Raw genomic sequence first — 18,273 nt, forward strand, 5'->3', positions numbered from 1 at the left:
CCCATATCAGAATCAGGTTTATTAGTATTATCAGGTACAGTGCAATGCATAAAATTACTACACTACTGGGCAAAAGTCTTAGACACCCTAGCTATATATATATATATGTGCTTAAGACTTTTGCACGGTAGTGTATATTAAATTAACTTAAATAAGCAGTGCAAAAAGAGAGCAAAATATAGTGAGTTAGTGCACATAGATTAATTGTCCATTTAGAAATATGATAGCAGAGGGGAAGAAGCTGTTCCTGAATCACTGAGTGTGTGCCTTCAGCCTCCTGTACCTCCTCTCTGATCTCTCTGATGGTAACAACAAGAAAGGGCAAAATTATTAACCTAGTCTTAGAAGATGTGTACAATTTGATAAAATTCTTTTACAATCTTTTACAATACATACATATATATAAATTAAATGAGTAGTGGAAATAGAGAGAAAAACAAGTAGTGTGGTAGTGTTCATGGGTTCAATGTCCATTCAGAAATTGGATGGCAGAGGGGAAGAAGCTGTTCCTGAATCACTGAGTGATTCAGCTTCCTGTACCTCCTCCCTGAGAAGAGAGCATGTCGTGTGTGATTGGGGTCCTTAAGGATGGATGCTGCCTTTTTGAGGCATCGCTCCTGAAGATGTCCTGGATGCTGGAGAGGCTATTGCCCATGATGGAGCTGACTGAGTTCACAACTTTTTGCAGCTTATTTCAATCTTGTGCAGAACCCCCCACCCACCCCCCATACGGTGATGCAGCGAGTTAGATTGCTCTCTACAACACATCTATAGAAATTTGTGAGTGACATACCAAATCTCCTCAAACTCCTAATGAGATATAGCTGCTGTTGTGCCTTCTTTCTAACTGGATCGATATGTTAGGACCAGGATAGATCCTCAGAGATGTTGACACCCAGGAACTTGAAATTGCTCACTCTTTCCACTTCTGATCCCTCACTGAAGACTGGTGTGTGTTCTCTCATCTTACCCCTTCTGAAATCCACCATCAGTTCTTGGTCTTCCTGACGTTGAGTAGATAGATAGATAGATAGATAGATAGATAGATAGATAGATACTTTATTCATCCCCATGGGGAAATTCAACATTTTTTCCAATGTCCCATACACTTGTTGTAGCAAAACTAATTACATACAATACTTAACTCAGTAAAAATATGATATGCATCTAAATCACTCTCTCAAAAAGCATTAATAATAGCTTTTAAAAAGTTCTTAAGTAGTTTACTTAAATACATTAAATACAATCAACCCCGGCACTTTAACATATCTTACTCCTGGCGGTTGAATTGTAAAGCCTAATGGCATTGGGGAGTATTGACCTCTTCATCCTGTCTGAGGAGCATTGCATCGATAGCAACCTGTCGATGAAACTGCTTCTCTGTCTCTGGATGGTGCTATGTAGAGGATGTTCAGGGTTTTCCATAATTGACCGTAGCCTACTCAGCGCCCTTCGCTCAGCTACCGATGTTATACTCTCCAGTACTTTGCCCACGACAGAGCCCGCCTTCCTTACCAGCTTATTAAGACGTGAGGCGTCCCTCTTCTTAATGCTGCCTCGCCAACACGCCACCACAAAGAAGAGGGCGCTCTCCACAACTGACCTATAGAACATCTTCAGCATCTCACTACAGACATTGAATGACGCCAACCTTCTAAGGAAAGTACAAGATGTTGCTCTGACACCACTCAACTAGCTGATATATCTCGCTCCAATATGCCTTCTATTGAATTCTATTCATTCTGTTAATATTAGCTCAGTTTCTCTTTTCACAGAAACTGCCTCACCTGCTGGGAGTTTCCAGAAAATTCTATTTCTGTGTTTTGATTTGCAATCTCAATATATTGGCAAGATGTAATAAAATCTAGTTAGCAATAGTGTGTGTGTGTGTGTGTGTGTGTGTGTGTGTGTGTGTGTGTGTGTGTGTGTGTGTGTGTGTGTGTGTGTGTGTGTGTGTGTGTGTGTGTGTGTGTGTGTGTGTGTGTGTGTGTATACACTCACACATAATTTACAGTTTTTATTATTATGTTTTGCAATGAATTGCTGCTGCATAACAACAAATTTCACAACATATGCCAATGATATTAAATCTGATTCTGATATTTCAATTTGAAGACTGTTTATCAGACCAAAAGGATGTACAACCTGAAAAGTTAACTCTGTTTCTCCTTTCACAGAAGCTATCTGACATGGTGAATGTTTCTAGAATGCTCTGTCTTTGATTTAAGAATACTGCAAAGTGTTGAAATAGACTAGTGTCCACACACACAAACTGTACCAAAACTAAAACTGAAAACCTCAGGCATATCACCATAAGACCATAATTCTATTAGTTCCATCATTCTCAAGGTAATCATAGAAAAGGATAGGGCTGGTCCTTAAAAACAGAACACAATACATTACAGCACAGTACAATGTTGTTCCAACTTTTTAACCTGCTCTAAGATCAATCCTACTATTCCATTCTACATAGCCCTCTATTTTTCTATCATCCATTTGCCTATCTGAGAGTCACTTAAGTGTTCCTAATGTATCTGCTTCTACTACTATCCTTGACAGGGCATACAACACACCCATCACATTCCACATAAAAAACAAACCTCTGGCATTTACAGTCACTTTAAAGTTATGCCCCTCATAATAGCCAGTTCCACTCTGGCTCTCTACTTAATATCTGCCTCTTATGACCTTTTACACTTCCATCATGTCACCTCTCGTCCTCCATCACTCTAAGCAAACCAACTCTACCTCACTCACTGAGTCCTAACGAAGGGTCTCAGCCCAAAACATCAACTGTACTTTGTTCTATAGATGCTGCCTGGCCTGCTACGTTCCTGCAGCATTTTGTGTGTGTTGCTTGAATTTCCAGCATCTGCAGATTTTCTTGTGTCTACCTCTCTCAAACTTTTTTCATAAGACATGGCTTCTAACCCAGGCAACATCCTGCTTAATCTCCTCTGCATCTTCTCTAAAGCTTCCACATCCTTCCTAAAACGAGGTGACTAAAATTGAACATAATATTCCGAGTTGGCTAGCCAGGGTTTTATGGAGCTGCAATATTATCTCGCGGCTACTGAACTCAGTCCCCTGAATAATGATGGCCAACACTTTCTTAACAACCCTATCAATTTGTGTGGCAATTTTGATGGATCAATGGACGTTGATCCTTCTGTTTCTCCACACTATTAAGAATCCTGTATTCTGCTTTCAAACTAAACCTTCCAAGGTGAATCTCTTCATACTTTTCTGGGTTGAACTCCACCTGCTGCTTTTTTCTCACAGAGTCAGAGAAAACTTTTAATAGCACAGAGACAGGCTATTCAGCCCATCTAGTCTTTACCAAACCATTTAAGTTCCCTAGTCCCATTGACCAGCACCTGGACCATAGCCCTCCATACCCCACCCTTTCATGTACCTATTCAAACTTCTCTTAAAGGTTGATATCAAAATTGCATTCACCACCTGTGCTAGCAGCTCATTCCACACTTTCACCGCCTCTGAGTGAAGGCGTTTTCCCCTTAAACATTTCACATTGCACCATTAACCCATGACCTCTAACTATAGACCTACCCAAGTTCAGTGGAAAAAGCCTGCTTGCATTTACCCTAACTGTACCCTTCTTAGTTTTGTATGCTTCTATTAAATCTCCCCCCAATCTTCCACATTCTGGAGAATAGAGTTCTAACCTATTCAATCTGTCCTTACAGTGCTGGGTCCTCCAGTACTCACAATGCTGTTGTAAATTTTCTCTGTACTCTTTCAGTCTTATTTACATCTTTCCTGTAGGTAGGTGAACAAAACAGCACACAATACTCCAAACATCTTATAAAACTTCAACTTTAAGTTGCATCTTTAAGTGAAAGTCCTAAATTGAAGAAAGACTAACTTTCATGGCATCAGACAGGAACTCTCAAAATTGATTTGGAGAGACTATTTGCAGGTAAAGTGAAAAGAACAAAATAAGTTCCATACGGTGCACAACAGAGTCATATAGCAGAGAAACAGTCTCTTCGGCTCACTGGGTCTGTGCTCACAATCAACCAAACTTCAACAAAAGTCCTATTTGTTATTTCCCCATGTTCCCATCAATCCCAACCCTCTGCATTCTGCCAGTTGCTGTACAGTAGGAAACTCACAATGGCTAATTGACTTACCAAACCATACGTCCATGTGTTATAATAGGAAACACAGTCACAAGGAGAGCGTGAAGGCTCCATGCACACAAGGCAAGAAGTCAGGACCTGGGACACCAGAGCTGTAAGTTATCGGCTCTACTTCCTGCTGCCCCTACTTCTGATGGTCTTCTGTAATGTGATCTAAGTTGTGAAGCTTGGCTCCAGAAGTTGTTTTCATGGAATGGTCTACCATAAATAGTTTATGTCTTATTGAACAAATTTAGCAGCACAAGAAGAAGTTGTTGAATCTAAAAGATCCCTATTTATGCCCTAAAGCAGTGGTTCCTTTACACCATGTACCAATACCATTAAGAAAGGAGTCTGTGGACCCCAAGTTGGAAACCCTTGTACTAAACCCTCCCTCTTCATTCTTCATCTAAGCACAATAACACAACCTTCAGTTTGAATCTTTGTTTGAATTTATTGTTCCCATCATTCTCTTAAATTCATCCATGCCAATCACTTTAATCACTCCTTGTGGTAGCATTCTAACCACCATCAGAGTAAAGAGGCTTTGTATTGAATTCCCCACTGGATTCAATCATGATTAATTTATACTTACGGCCTTGATTCTCACCTTGGCCACAAATGGACACATTTCCTCTCAAATCTACACAACCAAACCTATTAATGATTTTAAAGATTGTCAAGAGATTACCACAGAGCCTTCCTTTTTCTCACACATGTGGGATAGTTGAGAAAGAGGGAGAGAGAGAGAGAGACAGGATGGGAAAAAGGGAGCAGGAAAGAGGGTGGGAAAGAGTGCTGGAGAGGAAGAGCAAGAGTGAGAGGGAGAGGGAGAAGGATGGGGGTGGGAAAGAGTGAGGGAGAGGGAGAGGAAAAAGGAGAGGGTGTGGGAGAGAAAAAGACAGAGAGAGAGAAAGAGAGAGAGAAAATGGCAGAGACCAGAGAGAGAGGGTCAGAGAGCAGAGAGAGAGAGAGAGAGAAAGGGGCAGAGAGCAGAGAGAGAGAGAGAAAATATGTAATTTCAGTAAAGCATTTTCATAAAATATTTCAGCAGACAAACAGAGCCTTGTCCATGGCCAGTATCATCCCATTTACCAACACTTGATCCATACTTTCTCTGCCTTGGCAATTCAAGTTCCCATCCTGATATTTCTCGAAATGTAAAACCATTAGTTGAAATGGAAGTGATTCTGATTCTGAAAGAGTACCTGAGGATTTGTTTTCTGCTGGGCTGTCACAATTTCAATGTATGCTATTAAGCAGGGGGCTCTTTTTATATTTTCTGATATGCACCATATGGCTCTTCTTGCAAAATAAATTTCCTAATAGGCTCATTTATAACAGTGTCACCCTGACATAAGGCAATTGTTATTACAGGTGATATAAGGTAGTCACACTAAGTTTACATAAAACATTACAGCACCGTGCCAACTTTTTAACTTACTCCAAGATCAATCTACACTTTTCCCTTTGTAGCTCTTCATTTTTCATTCATTTATGTGCCTATTTAAGTTTCTTAAATCTTCCTAATGTATCTGCCTTTATCACCACCCCGGCAGGGTATTCCACACACATATCCCGGTCTGTATTAACGAGAAACCTACTTCTGATATCCCTCCCTATACTTTCTTTCAATCACCTTAAAGTTATGCCCTAGTAAAACTGAAATGTAAAATTAAAAGTTTAGAATAGTTCTCGCTACTTGTTTAAAGTTCCAACCTACAGGAAAAATATCACTAAGATTGAAAGAGTACACAGAAAATTTACAAGGATTTTGCCGGGGCTTGTGGACCTGAGCTTTAGGGGAAGGCTGACTGGATTTGGAATTTTTTCCATGGAGCATAGGAGAATGGGGGTAGAACAAAACCTAATTGTCTTTGTTCAAGGTAATGAGATTGTGGTGTTACTCCAGTCTGTGTAAATCAGATACTTACAATGCATGTGGTACAGCTTAATTTAAAAAAAATCCCATATTTACATTCAACATGTGACTTTCATAGTCTGTAACACTCAAAGGCCATTGGTAAGCCAGGGGGTAGCATTATTCAGCTGCACAACAGCCTTTAGGAGGAAACTGTTCTTCAGTCTTACTGTCTTTGTATTTATTTACTATCATATTATATTTATATTATTATGTAACTATTATTATATATCATAATTATAATATAACAATTATATTATATTTATTTACTATTATATTCTGTATACAGTCTTACTGTATTTCTTTCCAGATGGCAGGGGATTGAACAGTGTCCAGGATGGGATGGGTCTTTAGTGATGTTATGAGCGTGAGAGGTATACAAAATTATGAAGGATTAACGCAATCAGGCTTTTTTCCATTGAGTTTGGGTGATACAAGAACTAGAGATTGAGGGTTAATAATGAGAGATGAAACGTTTAAGGGAAACATCTTTATAAATCAAAATATTGAGTGTAAGAGTTGGAATGTTATGGCGAGGTTGTATAAGGCATTGGTGAGGCCGAATTTGGAGTATTGTGTGCAGTTTTGGTCACTGAATTACAGGAAGGATATTAATAAGGTTGAAAGAGTGCAGAGAAGGCTTACAAGGGAAAAAAAACAGAGAACATGGGTTAAGGTGAAGGGGGAAAGGTTTAAATGGAACATTGGGGGGGTCTTCTTCACACAGAGTGGTGGGGCTGTGGAATGAGCTGCCAGTTGAAGTGGTAAATGTGGGCTCACTTTTAACATTTAAGAAAAACTTGGACAGGTACATGGATGACAGGTATATGGAGGGATATGGGCCAGGTGCAGGTCAGTGGGATTAGGCAGAAAAATGATTCGGCACAGCCAAGAAGGGCCAAAAGGCCTGTTTCTGTGCTGTAATGTTCTATTGTTCTATGGTTCTAAGAGAGTGCAGTGAGTGCAAAGTAATGATGCGTGTTCGATTGCAACATTTAAGAGAATTTTTTTAAGAAGTATCTCTTAAATTTAAGAGAACATTTAAGAATATAAGTACATGGATGGGAGCGATATGGAGCGTTATGGTCCAGGTACAAGTTGATGGGACTAGACAGAATAACAGTTCAGCATGGGCTAGATGGGCCAAATGGCCTGTTTCTGTGCTTTAAGACTCTAATGATGGGTTGGTAATCATTTATTCTTAGCCAGAAGCTTTCATCAAGGATCAAGGGTTATCTTTATTTTCCATATACGTTTACATTTATTAGGATTTGCTGTGGAGTGTTGACACTACAAGCAACAAAAAAAAGATAACGTTCAACAATTATAAAGAATAATGAATTATATAAAAATAACATTAGATATACGAATATGGAATAAAATGTGTATGGGTTAAATGCCACCATGGATTTACAATATAAACTGCACTATAAAACGTGGTTTAAAGTAGATACAATGCAATGGAGTGACTGAGGTGAAGGATAGAGGGGGGCCTGTGGAGGCTAACTAGAATGGTTAATCAGATTAAATGCCTGGGGAAAGAAACTTTTAAGGTGGTATGAAGTTTTTTTGTTTTACTAGCCCTATAATGCTTTCTAGAAGTAAGCTTTTGGAAAAGGAAGCTAGTGTTGATGTTGAGTTTGGTATCCAATCCAAAATATTTCCAGTTCAGAAATAGAGTGCTTGCTTGATAGAACTGAAGTACCATTACAATCTAAGTTCGAGCTTGCTAACAATTATTGAGTCAATAGAGAAAGGGAAAAGAATCAACTTTGGGAGATTTCACACAGCTTCACTTGCCCCAAGACTGAACTGCTCCCACAACCTATGGACTCACTTGTTAGGATTGTTCACCTCATGGTATTGATATTTATTGCTTGCTTGCTTGTTTGTTTGTTTGTTTATTTATTATCTCTATTTTTCTTTTTCCATTTTGTATTTGCACAGTCTTTTGTCTGCCCTGTTATTGTGGTCTTTCATTGACTCTATTATGGTTATTGGATTTATTGAGTATGCCCGCAAGAGGAAACGGATGAACATTTATAGAAACATAGAAACATAGAAAACCTACAACACAATACAGGCCCTTCGGCCCACAAAATTGTGCCAAATATGTCCCTACCTTAGACATTACTAGGGTTACCCATAGCCCTCTATTACGCTAAGCTCCATGTAGCTATCCAAAAGCCTCTTAAAAAACGCTATCGTATCCTCCTCCACCACAGACGCCGGCAGCCCATTCCAAGCACTCATCACTGTCTGCGTAAAAAAATTACCCCTGAAACCTCCTCTGTACCTACTCACAAGCACTTTAAACCTGTCCACCAGAGAAAACAGATCTCCCAGTGGCTACACATTTTAATTCCATGTCCCATTCCCATTCTGATATGTCTATCCATGGCCTCCTCTATTGTCAAGATGAAGCCACACTCAGGTTGGAGGAACAACACCTTACATTCCGTCTGGATAGTCTCCAACCTGATGGCATGAATATTGATTTCTCTAACTTGCATTAATGACCCTCCTCCCCTTCTTACCCCATCCCTTATTTATCTATCTATCTATTTATTTATTTCTCTCTCTGTCCCTCTCACAATCACTCCTAGCATGCTCTCCATCTCCCTCTGGTGCTCCCCTCCCACTTTCTTTCTCCCTAGGCCTCTCATTCCATGATCCTCTCCCTTCTCCAGCTCTGTATCCCTTTTGTCAATCAACTTTCCAGCTCTTAGCTTTATCGCTCCCCCTCATGTCTTCTATCATTTCAGATCTCCCCCTCCATCCCACTTTCAAATCTCTTACTATCACTTCTTTCAGTTAGTCCTGACAAAGGGTCTTGGCCCAAAACATCGACTGTACTTCTTCCTGTAGATCCTGCTTGACCTGCTACATTCCATCAGCATTCTGCATGTATTGCCCTCTTGTGGCAGTTATTTCAGCCCTGGAAAAAAGTTTCTGACTATCCACACAATCATTGCCTCTCATCATCTTATACACCTCCATCAGGTCACCTCTCATCATCTTATACAACTCTATCAGGTCACCTCTCATCCTCCGTCACTCCAAGGAGAAAAGGCCAAGTTCACTCAACCTGTCTTCAGAAGGCATGCTCCCCAATCCAGTTTACATCCTTCTAAACCTCCTCTGCACCATGTCTACTGTTTCCACATCCTTTCTATAGTGAGGCGACCAGAACTGAGCACACCACTCCAAGTGGGGTGTGACCAGGGTCCTATATAGCTACAACATTACCTCTCGGCTCCTAAATTCAATTCCATGATTGATGAGGCCCAATACACCATATGCCTTCTTAACCACAGAGTCAAGCTGCGCAGCTGCTTTGAGTGTCCTATGGACTCAGACCCCAAGATCTCTCTGATCCTCCACACTGCCATCATATTTGACCTACCAAAATGAACCACTTAACACATTTGGGTTGAACTCCATCTGCCATTTCTCAGTGCAGTTTTGCATCCTATCAATGTCCCACTGTAACCTCTGGCAGCCCTCCACACTATCCACAACACCCCCTGCCTTGTGTCATCAGAAAACCTACTAACCCATCCATCCACTTCCTCAACCAGGTCATTTACAGAAATCATGAAGAGTAAGGGCCCAGAACAGATCTCTGAGGCACACCACTGATCATCGAACTCCATGCAGAATATGACCTGTCTACAACCACTCTTTGCCTTCTGTTGGCAAGCCAGTTCTAGATCCACAAAGTGATGTCCCCTTGGATCCCATGCCTCCTTACTTTCTCTATAAGCCTTGCATGGGGTACTTTATCAAATGCCTTGTTGAAATCCATATACGCTACATCTACTGCTCTTCCTTCATCAACGTGTTGAGTTACATCCTCAAAAATTTCAATCAAGCTCGTAAGGCACAACCTGCCTTTGACAAAGCCATGCTGACTGTTCCTAATCATATTATACTTCTCCAAATGTTCATAAATCCTGCCTCTCAGGATCTTCTCCATCAACTTACCAAGCAGGGAAGTAAGACTCACTGGTCTGTAATTTCCTGGGCTATCTCTACTCCCTTTTTTGAATTAGGGAACAACATCCACAACCCTTCAAACCTCTGGAACATCACCCGTCCCCATTGATGAAGCAAAGATCATCATCAGAGGTTCAGCAATCTCATTCCTTGCCTCCCACAGTAAGCTGGGGTACATCTCATCTGGTCCCAGCGACTGATCCAACTTGATGCTTTCCAAAAGCTCCAGCACATCCTCTTTCTTAATATCTACACGCTCAAGCTTTTCAGTCCGCTGCAAGTCATCATTACCATCACCAAGATCCTTTTCCATAGTGAATACTGAAGTAATGTACTGTATTCATTAAGTACCTCTGCTATTTCCTCTGATTCCATACAAACTTTCCCACTGTCACACTTGATAGGTCCTATTCTTTCATGTCTTATCCTCTTGCTCTTCACATACTTGTAGAATGCCTTGGGGTTTTCCTTAATCCCTTGGGGTTTTCCTTAATCCTGCCAATCAAGGCCTTCTCATGGCCCCTTCTAGCTCTCCTAATTTCCTTCTTAAGATCCTTCCTGTTAGCCTTATAATCTTCTAGATCTCTAACATTACCTAGCTCTCTGAAACTTTTGTAAGCTTTTATTTTTTCTTGACTAGATTTATTACAGCCTTTGTACACCACAGTTCCTGTCCCCTACCATAATTTCCCTCTCATTGGAACGTATCTATGCAGAACTCCACACAAATATTCCCTAAACCTTTGCCACATATCTTCCGTACCTTTCCCTGAGAACATCTGTTCCCAATTTAAGCTTCCAAGTTCCTGCCTGATAGCCTCATAATTCCCCTTACTCCAATTAAACACTTCTCTAACTTGTCTATCTCTCTCCAATGGTATATTGGAGATATTCCAAAGGAGATAGAATTATGATCACTATCTCCAAAATACTCTCCCAGTGAGAGATCTGACACCTGACTAGGTTCATTTCCCAATACCAGATCAAGTATAGTCTCTGTTCTTGTAGGCTTATCTACATATTGTGTCAATAAACCTTCCTGAACACACCTAACAAACTCCACTCCATCTAAACCCCTTACTCTAGGAAGATGCCAATCAATATCTGGGAAATTAAAATCTCCCACCATAGCAGAAAAATCTCCCACTTTTCCAGGATCTGTTTCCCTATCTTCTCCTCAATATTCCTGTTACTATTGGGCGGCCTATAAAAACACCCGGTAGTTATTGACCCCTTCCTGTTCCTAACCTCCACCCACAGAGACTCTGTAGACAATTCCTCCATGACATCCACCTTTTCTACAGCCCTGACACTATCTCTGATCAATAGTGACACGCCCCCACCTCTTTTACCTCCCTCCCTGTTCTTTCTGAAACATCTAAAACCCGGCACTTGAAGTAACCATTCCTGTCCCTGAGCCATCCAAGTCTCTGTAATGGCCACCACATCATAGCTCCATGTACTGATCCACGTTCTAAGCTCATCCACTTTGTTCATGATACTCCTTGTGTTAAAATAGACACACCTCAAACCATTGGTCTGAGAGCATCCCTTCTCTATCACCTGCCTATCCTCCCTCTCTTGCACTGCTTCCAAGCTTTGTCTATTTGTGAGCCAACAGTCTCTTCCCCAGTCTCTTCAGTTTGGTTCCCACCCCCCAGCAATTCTAGTTTAAACTCTCCCCAGTAGCCTTAGCAAACCTCCCCGCCAGGATATTGGTCCCCCTGGAATTCGAGTGCAACCCGTCCTTTTGTAAAGGTCACACCTGCCCCAAAAGAGGTCTCAATGATCCAGAAATCTGCCCCCTGCCCTAATCCTTCAGCCATGCATTTGTCCTCCACCTCATTCTATTCCTATACTCACTGTCACATGGCACAGGCAGTAATCCCGAGATTACTACCTTTGCGGTCCTGCTTCTTAACTTCCTTCCAGCCTCCCTGTAGTCTGTTTTCAGGACCTCTTCCCTTTTCCTACCTACTGTATGTCATTGGTACCAATATGTACCACGACCTCTGGCTGTTCTCCCTTGCACTTCAGGATATTGTGGACGCGATCTGAAACATCCCAGATCCTGGCACCTGGGAGGCAAACTACCATCCGAGTTTCTTTCCTGCATCCACAGAATTAGCTGTCTGAACCCTCTAACTATAGAGTCCCCTATCACTATTGACTTTCTCTTCCTTTCCCTACCCTTCTGAGCCACAGGGCCGGACTCTGTGCCAGAGGCACAGCTACTGTTGTTTCCTCCAGGCAGGCTGTCCCCCCCAAACAGTATTCAAACAGGAGTACTTATTGTTCAGGGGGACAGCCACAGGGGTACTCTCTAGTACCTGACTCTTCCCCTTCCCTTTCCTGACTGTGACCCACTTATCTGTCTCCCATGGCCCCAGTGTGACTGCCTGCCTATAACTCCTTTCTATCATCTTCTCGCTCTCCCTGACCAGACGAAGGTCATCGAGCTTTGATAATAAATTTACTTTGAACTTTGAACTCTGAACTTTACAAGACCCACTTCTTTAGTTTGCGAGATACCCACACAGTGTAAACCTGAGTTGACATCCATTTGGAAGGTGAGAACTCTGCAGTAGTTTCCAACCATCCTGTAGGTATACAAATTATGAGGGGTATAGACAGGGTAAATGCAAGCAGGCATTTTGCACTGCTATTGGGTGAGAGTAGAACTAGAGATCATAAGTTCTACTCATAAGGGTGAAAGATGAAATGTTTAAAGGGAACATGAGGGGGATCCTCTTCACTCAGAGAGTGGTGAAAATAAGGGACGAGCTATCAGTAGAAGTGGTGGATATGGGTTCAATTTCAATATTTTAGATAAGCACATGTATGGAAGGGGTATGGAGGGCTTTGGTCTGGTTATGGGTCAATGGGATTAGACAGTACAATAGTTTGGAAAGGACCAGTTGTGCCAAAGAGGCTCCTCTGTGTTGTAGGGCTCTGTGAATGTGATTGTATCCTTCTGCTCCCAGTGGCAAAATGAACGTGATAAATGGGACACAGAGGTAGTTTTCAAAGTTCACAAGTCTGGTCAGTTTACTCTGTAACTCAGGTGGGGATTAGTATTCAGTCTGAGGTGTGGTACAAAGTTTAGCCCCAGGATGAAAGAGTCTATATCAGAAGAGATGATCAATTTATCTTTTGTGTCCTACCCAGTGTAAAAGGGTAAGGTTGGAGAAAAATCCTCCTGTCCCAGCTGCCACAAATTGTGTTAAAGCTCAACACCACCCTCAATTTCCTTTACCTCTGGGTCTTGGAAGCCTCTTCCATATATAGGCTAGGACTTTATTCCCTGGAGCATAGGAGAATGAGAAGCGATTTGACAGAGGTATACAAAATTATGAGAGGTATAGATTGGGTGGTGGGGTGGAGATATGGCTCTACTAAAGCAGGTGCAAGATGCTCCTTCCCTCCACTAGCCTGCAGGATGAGGTATTGCACCTGCTTAGCCACCCAATTGAGGTCATGTGAAACCAAGGGAGGAGGTGGTGGATGGTCGTATGAGCAGCTGGTGAAAATCATGAGTCTTGCTTATGCAGCCACTGACACCAGGCAGACAATTGATAATGGCCTATCTTGCAAAGACACTGCCCAGAAGAAGGCAATGGCAAAGCACTTCTGGAGAAAAATTTCCAGGACCAATCATGGTCATGGAGATCATGATCGCTCACATCATATCACACCTGTAGAACCCCGCAGCTGCCTGTAAGAAGTTTGTACATTCTCCCCTTGACCATGTGGATTTCCTTTAGGTTCTTTGGTTTCCACCTACAGTCTAAACACATACCAGTTGGTAGGTTAATTGGTCATTGTAAGTTGTCCCATAATTAAGCTAGGATTAAATTGAGGGACTTTTGGGTGCATGACTCGAAGGGCCAGAAGGGCCTACTCTGTGCTTTATCTTAATAAATAAACAGGACATAATGATGATGATGATAGATAAGGTTAATGCTAGCAGCCTTTTTTCACTGGCATTAGGTTAAAGTTCCTATATAAAGGTTTCTGGAGGTTACAATAAAACCTGCCCAACAGATTAACTCTAAGGCTGCTGTCTTTTATAATTTTTAAATGGAATCTTTACCACCACGGAGTGGACTCAGCGCTCATTTCTCATCCTACGTTCATTAAATCCAGTAGTGATTCAACTTTAGTAGAAAATAGTTTAAATTTTTTACATCTTTTCTGTCCTACCCCATCAATTTTGGAAGGTTAAGATTCACACAATGATTGGCACCTCACTTCCCCCCACCCCACCCCCACACACACACACAAATTTTCTCAAAGAAATAAATGAACATATTGGAATTAATTAGATAATTAATGTATTATGGGTGTGTGATAGCAAGAACTTGTAATTAGGTAACAGCTTGTCTCAAACTCAGCATGTCTCATGGCTTTACAACCAGCAATTTGAAAGAAAAACAACTACTGCTTAGATACCTCTTTTGCAACTCACGATGTCACCCCAAATCAAATGCCTCTCTACATTAGGGATTTACCTCTGAATATTTTCCCTCCTCTTGGTTGACTACTGATAGCTTGCAAAAACTAGAGAAGAAATATCCAGCAACCAAGTTGGACAAAAGCAAAATCCAGTATTTAGAATCTAAACACAACAACTTGCTGAAAACCCCTGGCAGAGAAAGTGGTTGAAAACATGTTTACAGAATTATAGGAAGTTATGGTACAGATGAAGACCATTCAGCCCATCAGAAACAGAATCAGGTTAACTAAGAGACTCCTGGATGGATACATGGAGCTTAGAAAAATAGGCTATGGGTAAGCCTAGGTAGTTCTGAGTTAAGGTCATGTTTGGCACAGCTTTGTGGGCCAGAGGGCCTGTTTTATGCTGTAGGTTTTCTGTGTCTATCTTTCTGTAATTATCACTGACATATATCACAACATTTGATGTTTTGTGGCAGCAGAACTGTGCAAGAAATTAAAAATTGCTTTAAGTTACAATAAGAAATAAAAGAGGAATAGTGAGGTAGTGTTCATGGACCATTTAGAAATCTGATGTCAGAGGAGAAGAAATTGCCATTAAAATATTGAGCATGCATTTTTGGATGCCTGGCAGGAAAGGGCATTTGAGAATAATTCCACTTCCTAGCGCTTGTTGCATATTTCTCCTGGTTCTAGTTTTTCAGTCAAAGTAAATTTATTTTCAAATAGTGTGTTTGTCACATATGTTGAGATACATTTTCTTGCAGGCACTTACAGGAAAATAAAGAAACACAGAATTTATGAAAACTATACATGAATAAAGATTGATAAACAACCAATGTGCAGAAGAAGACAAATCGTGCAAAAAAAAGATAGATAGACATACAGATAAATAATGCTGAGCCCATGAGTTGTAGAGTCCTTGGAAGTGAACCTGTAGCTTGTGGATTCATTTCAGTGTTGGGGTGAGTGAAACCATCCATGCTGGTTCAGGAGCTTGTTATTTGTATGGTAGTAACTATTCCTGGACCTGGTGGTTGGGACTTGAGGCTCCTGTATCTCCTTCCTGATGACGGCAGCAAGAAGAGAGCATGACCTTAATGATGGGGGTCCTTGATGGTGGACCCTACTTTCTTGTGGGAGTGCTCAACAGTGTGCCCAATGGTAATAATCATTTGGATATTGAAGTAAAGTATAAAGAAGTAAGTAAAATAAGGTCTTCTGCCTTCACTCCCCTTTCAGATGGTGACTTAAAGTCTCCCACCACCCTTTGGATTAAATGAGATTTCCAAAGCTCCTCTCTAATACTTGTAACAGTTTCATTAACCCATGTCAGCTGGTTATTGACCATTCCACTGAGATATTTCCATTTCATGCTGTCTAGGTCAGTCCCAATTAAATATCCCTTCAGTCCCCATCTTTGAATTGAAAAGAAATCCATTTCAATTGTTAATTCCTCGTGCATAAAACTTCTCCATTTCTGAAAAACATGCTGGTAACTTTTAAGTATTATTTGCTAAAAATTAATTGTTTTCTGCATTGCAAAGCAACCTTCATTAAACAGGAAAAACTAAATTACCTAACCATTTCCATTCCAATACATCACACTGTACATAAACTTTGAGATAATCGTTGAAGCATTCTTAAGATATGCAATCTTTGAACTCAATAAGCAATTTATTAAAATAGCAATATAACACATCTGAAAAATCAGCAATAAATATTACAGAATAAAAATAATGAATATCTTCATACACAGTGATCTCCAATTTGCTTCCTGTTAGAAGCTGTTCCTAATTCCTTTTACAATATGAATTGTCACTATAGATGCATAGATCCCAATAAGAATATAAAATATTACATTGCTATATAATTGCATTGATCAGTACTCTACTGAAAATTCAATTACTAAATCAGTTTATTTCATTTCAAAATGTTGAATTAATAAATCAAAATATATACAGAACAATATTTTAAATAGTTCAGCCTCTAGAATGACTTATAATGCTAACAGAAATTTTAAGATAAAAAATACTTCTTATAAATAAAGCAACTTTTTTACAAATATTATCTCAATCTTTGTCACAGTATGATGGAGCTGATCTGCCTTCACAAATAAAGCAGAATTGTTATATTGTAAATTCTGTTATAATAATTTCTTTATTGTAGGTAATGTTCCCCTGATCCTGCAACAAATACATTAAAGAGCTATAACCTTGGTAATATGACCCTTTTTACTATGAATTACTTTGCTAGACTATGCTAGCTGATGTTAATAACATACAATTGTACATCTGAATGACAGTTTGTTGTTAACTGATTGTTAAAAACAATAAGTTATGTCACTTGTGTTTGTGTTGTTACCTACCAATTCCCAAGACACACTTTGATGACTTAAAACATATCTTCCTGATCTCTAATTCTGTCATTTGAAATTATTTGCTGCTGTATTTCTACCTGTTTTATGGGGATTATTTCTCACAGGTTTTCAGAAAATCATCACAGAAAATTGAACGGACCTGCATTCTACATTATCAACATTAGCCACTTGTGTAAAAAATGGTACACACCTATTGTAAATAGACACCACTGACAAAATAATTAACCGAAGTACATGAGATATACATAATATCATGATATTCCAGTTTACACTAAAATCAAGCAGCCTTAGGTGTGCCAGATTTAGATTACTATATTAATATTTATTCATGGTGATTTGCTACATTTTACTTTCTTAACCCCTTTCCACCAAGAACAAGGGACAACTCTTTGAAACAAGATAGGAAAGGATAAGAAATGTAAAGCTTACTGAAGTTGCATCTTTTCCATCCACCAGTGTTAGATCGTCCAGGTGCCAGACCTCCTGAGTTACGAATGTCTCTTTAAGGCCATGATTTAAGACTTTTAGAAAAGTGATATGCACCTCCTTATCTCTGGTGACTAAAATTTTTAAAAAGAAGACATGTTGCAGAGAAAGTTATAACATCAAAATCTTGCAATAGTTTAACAGATCCATAAATCATTGTGCAATGAAAAGATTTAACGTGATTAGATAGTAAGACATTGCTTTGTTTCATTGACTACCTGTAATGCACAAGACGTAATCTTCATTTTCTTCGGATACCTGAATTGGCAGAACGTTGATCAAGCGTTCTCCTTTTGGACCAAAAACATTCTCTTGAAGCGTTGCCTTCCGTATGGATGTCATTTCTATTACAAGTAAAATGATTTGGCACTGTCCTTATGCTTCGGCGAGAAAGATACATTTTACTATATTTAACACATTCAAAGGAGTTGTAGTTAAGAGCGTGCTGAGCGTTATACATAAAATTGTATTGGCTTGGGGAAAAAAGAGGAGACAAAACGTACTGCACTTTGAAGTGATGAGACCCATTAACAATCCATTAAATTCTGGACAGTGAAGTAATGAGTCTGTGGATTGTTTAAAATGTTTGTTTGGGAGGGCAGTCCGTAACCTGAGATTACACATCGATTGTCAAAACCAAGCAGAGGCCAGTCCAAGCAGAGACAGAAACTGAAAGTGGACTGACAGATGCCCAAGTATCCTAACCCATTTCCAGACCTGAGCCGCGTAAACGGGGGCTGCCAACAGTCTGTATTAACTGACTGACTTGTTGTTATTCCTGAGCATTTAATGTAGAATGATCGTGTCAATGATGCAGATGGAATTAGTTAGAGAGGAACACTATTTCCTGGAATGTATGAAAATTAACAACATTTAGTCCAGACTGTTAG

General features: G+C 40.1%; 1 protein-coding gene across 1 annotated transcript in view; it reads right to left on the reverse strand.

Annotated features, from left to right (window-relative positions):
* The window catches only part of exoc1l (exocyst complex component 1 like), a 32,095-nt gene extending 14,332 nt beyond the window's left edge, over positions 1-17,763 (reverse strand). The window contains exons 1-2 of the mRNA XM_073067350.1: positions 17,602-17,763; positions 17,327-17,457 (exon numbers count right to left, since the gene is read on the reverse strand). Of these exons, the coding sequence (XP_072923451.1) occupies positions 17,327-17,457; positions 17,602-17,725 (255 nt within the window). The 5' untranslated portion in view covers positions 17,726-17,763. The remainder of the gene's footprint in view (positions 1-17,326; positions 17,458-17,601) is intronic.
* Positions 17,764-18,273: the final 510 nt, after the last annotated feature.

The sequence above is a fragment of the Hemitrygon akajei genome, chromosome 15 (genome assembly GCF_048418815.1).
Source record: "Hemitrygon akajei chromosome 15, sHemAka1.3, whole genome shotgun sequence".
Taxonomy (NCBI): Eukaryota; Metazoa; Chordata; class Chondrichthyes; order Myliobatiformes; family Dasyatidae; genus Hemitrygon; species Hemitrygon akajei.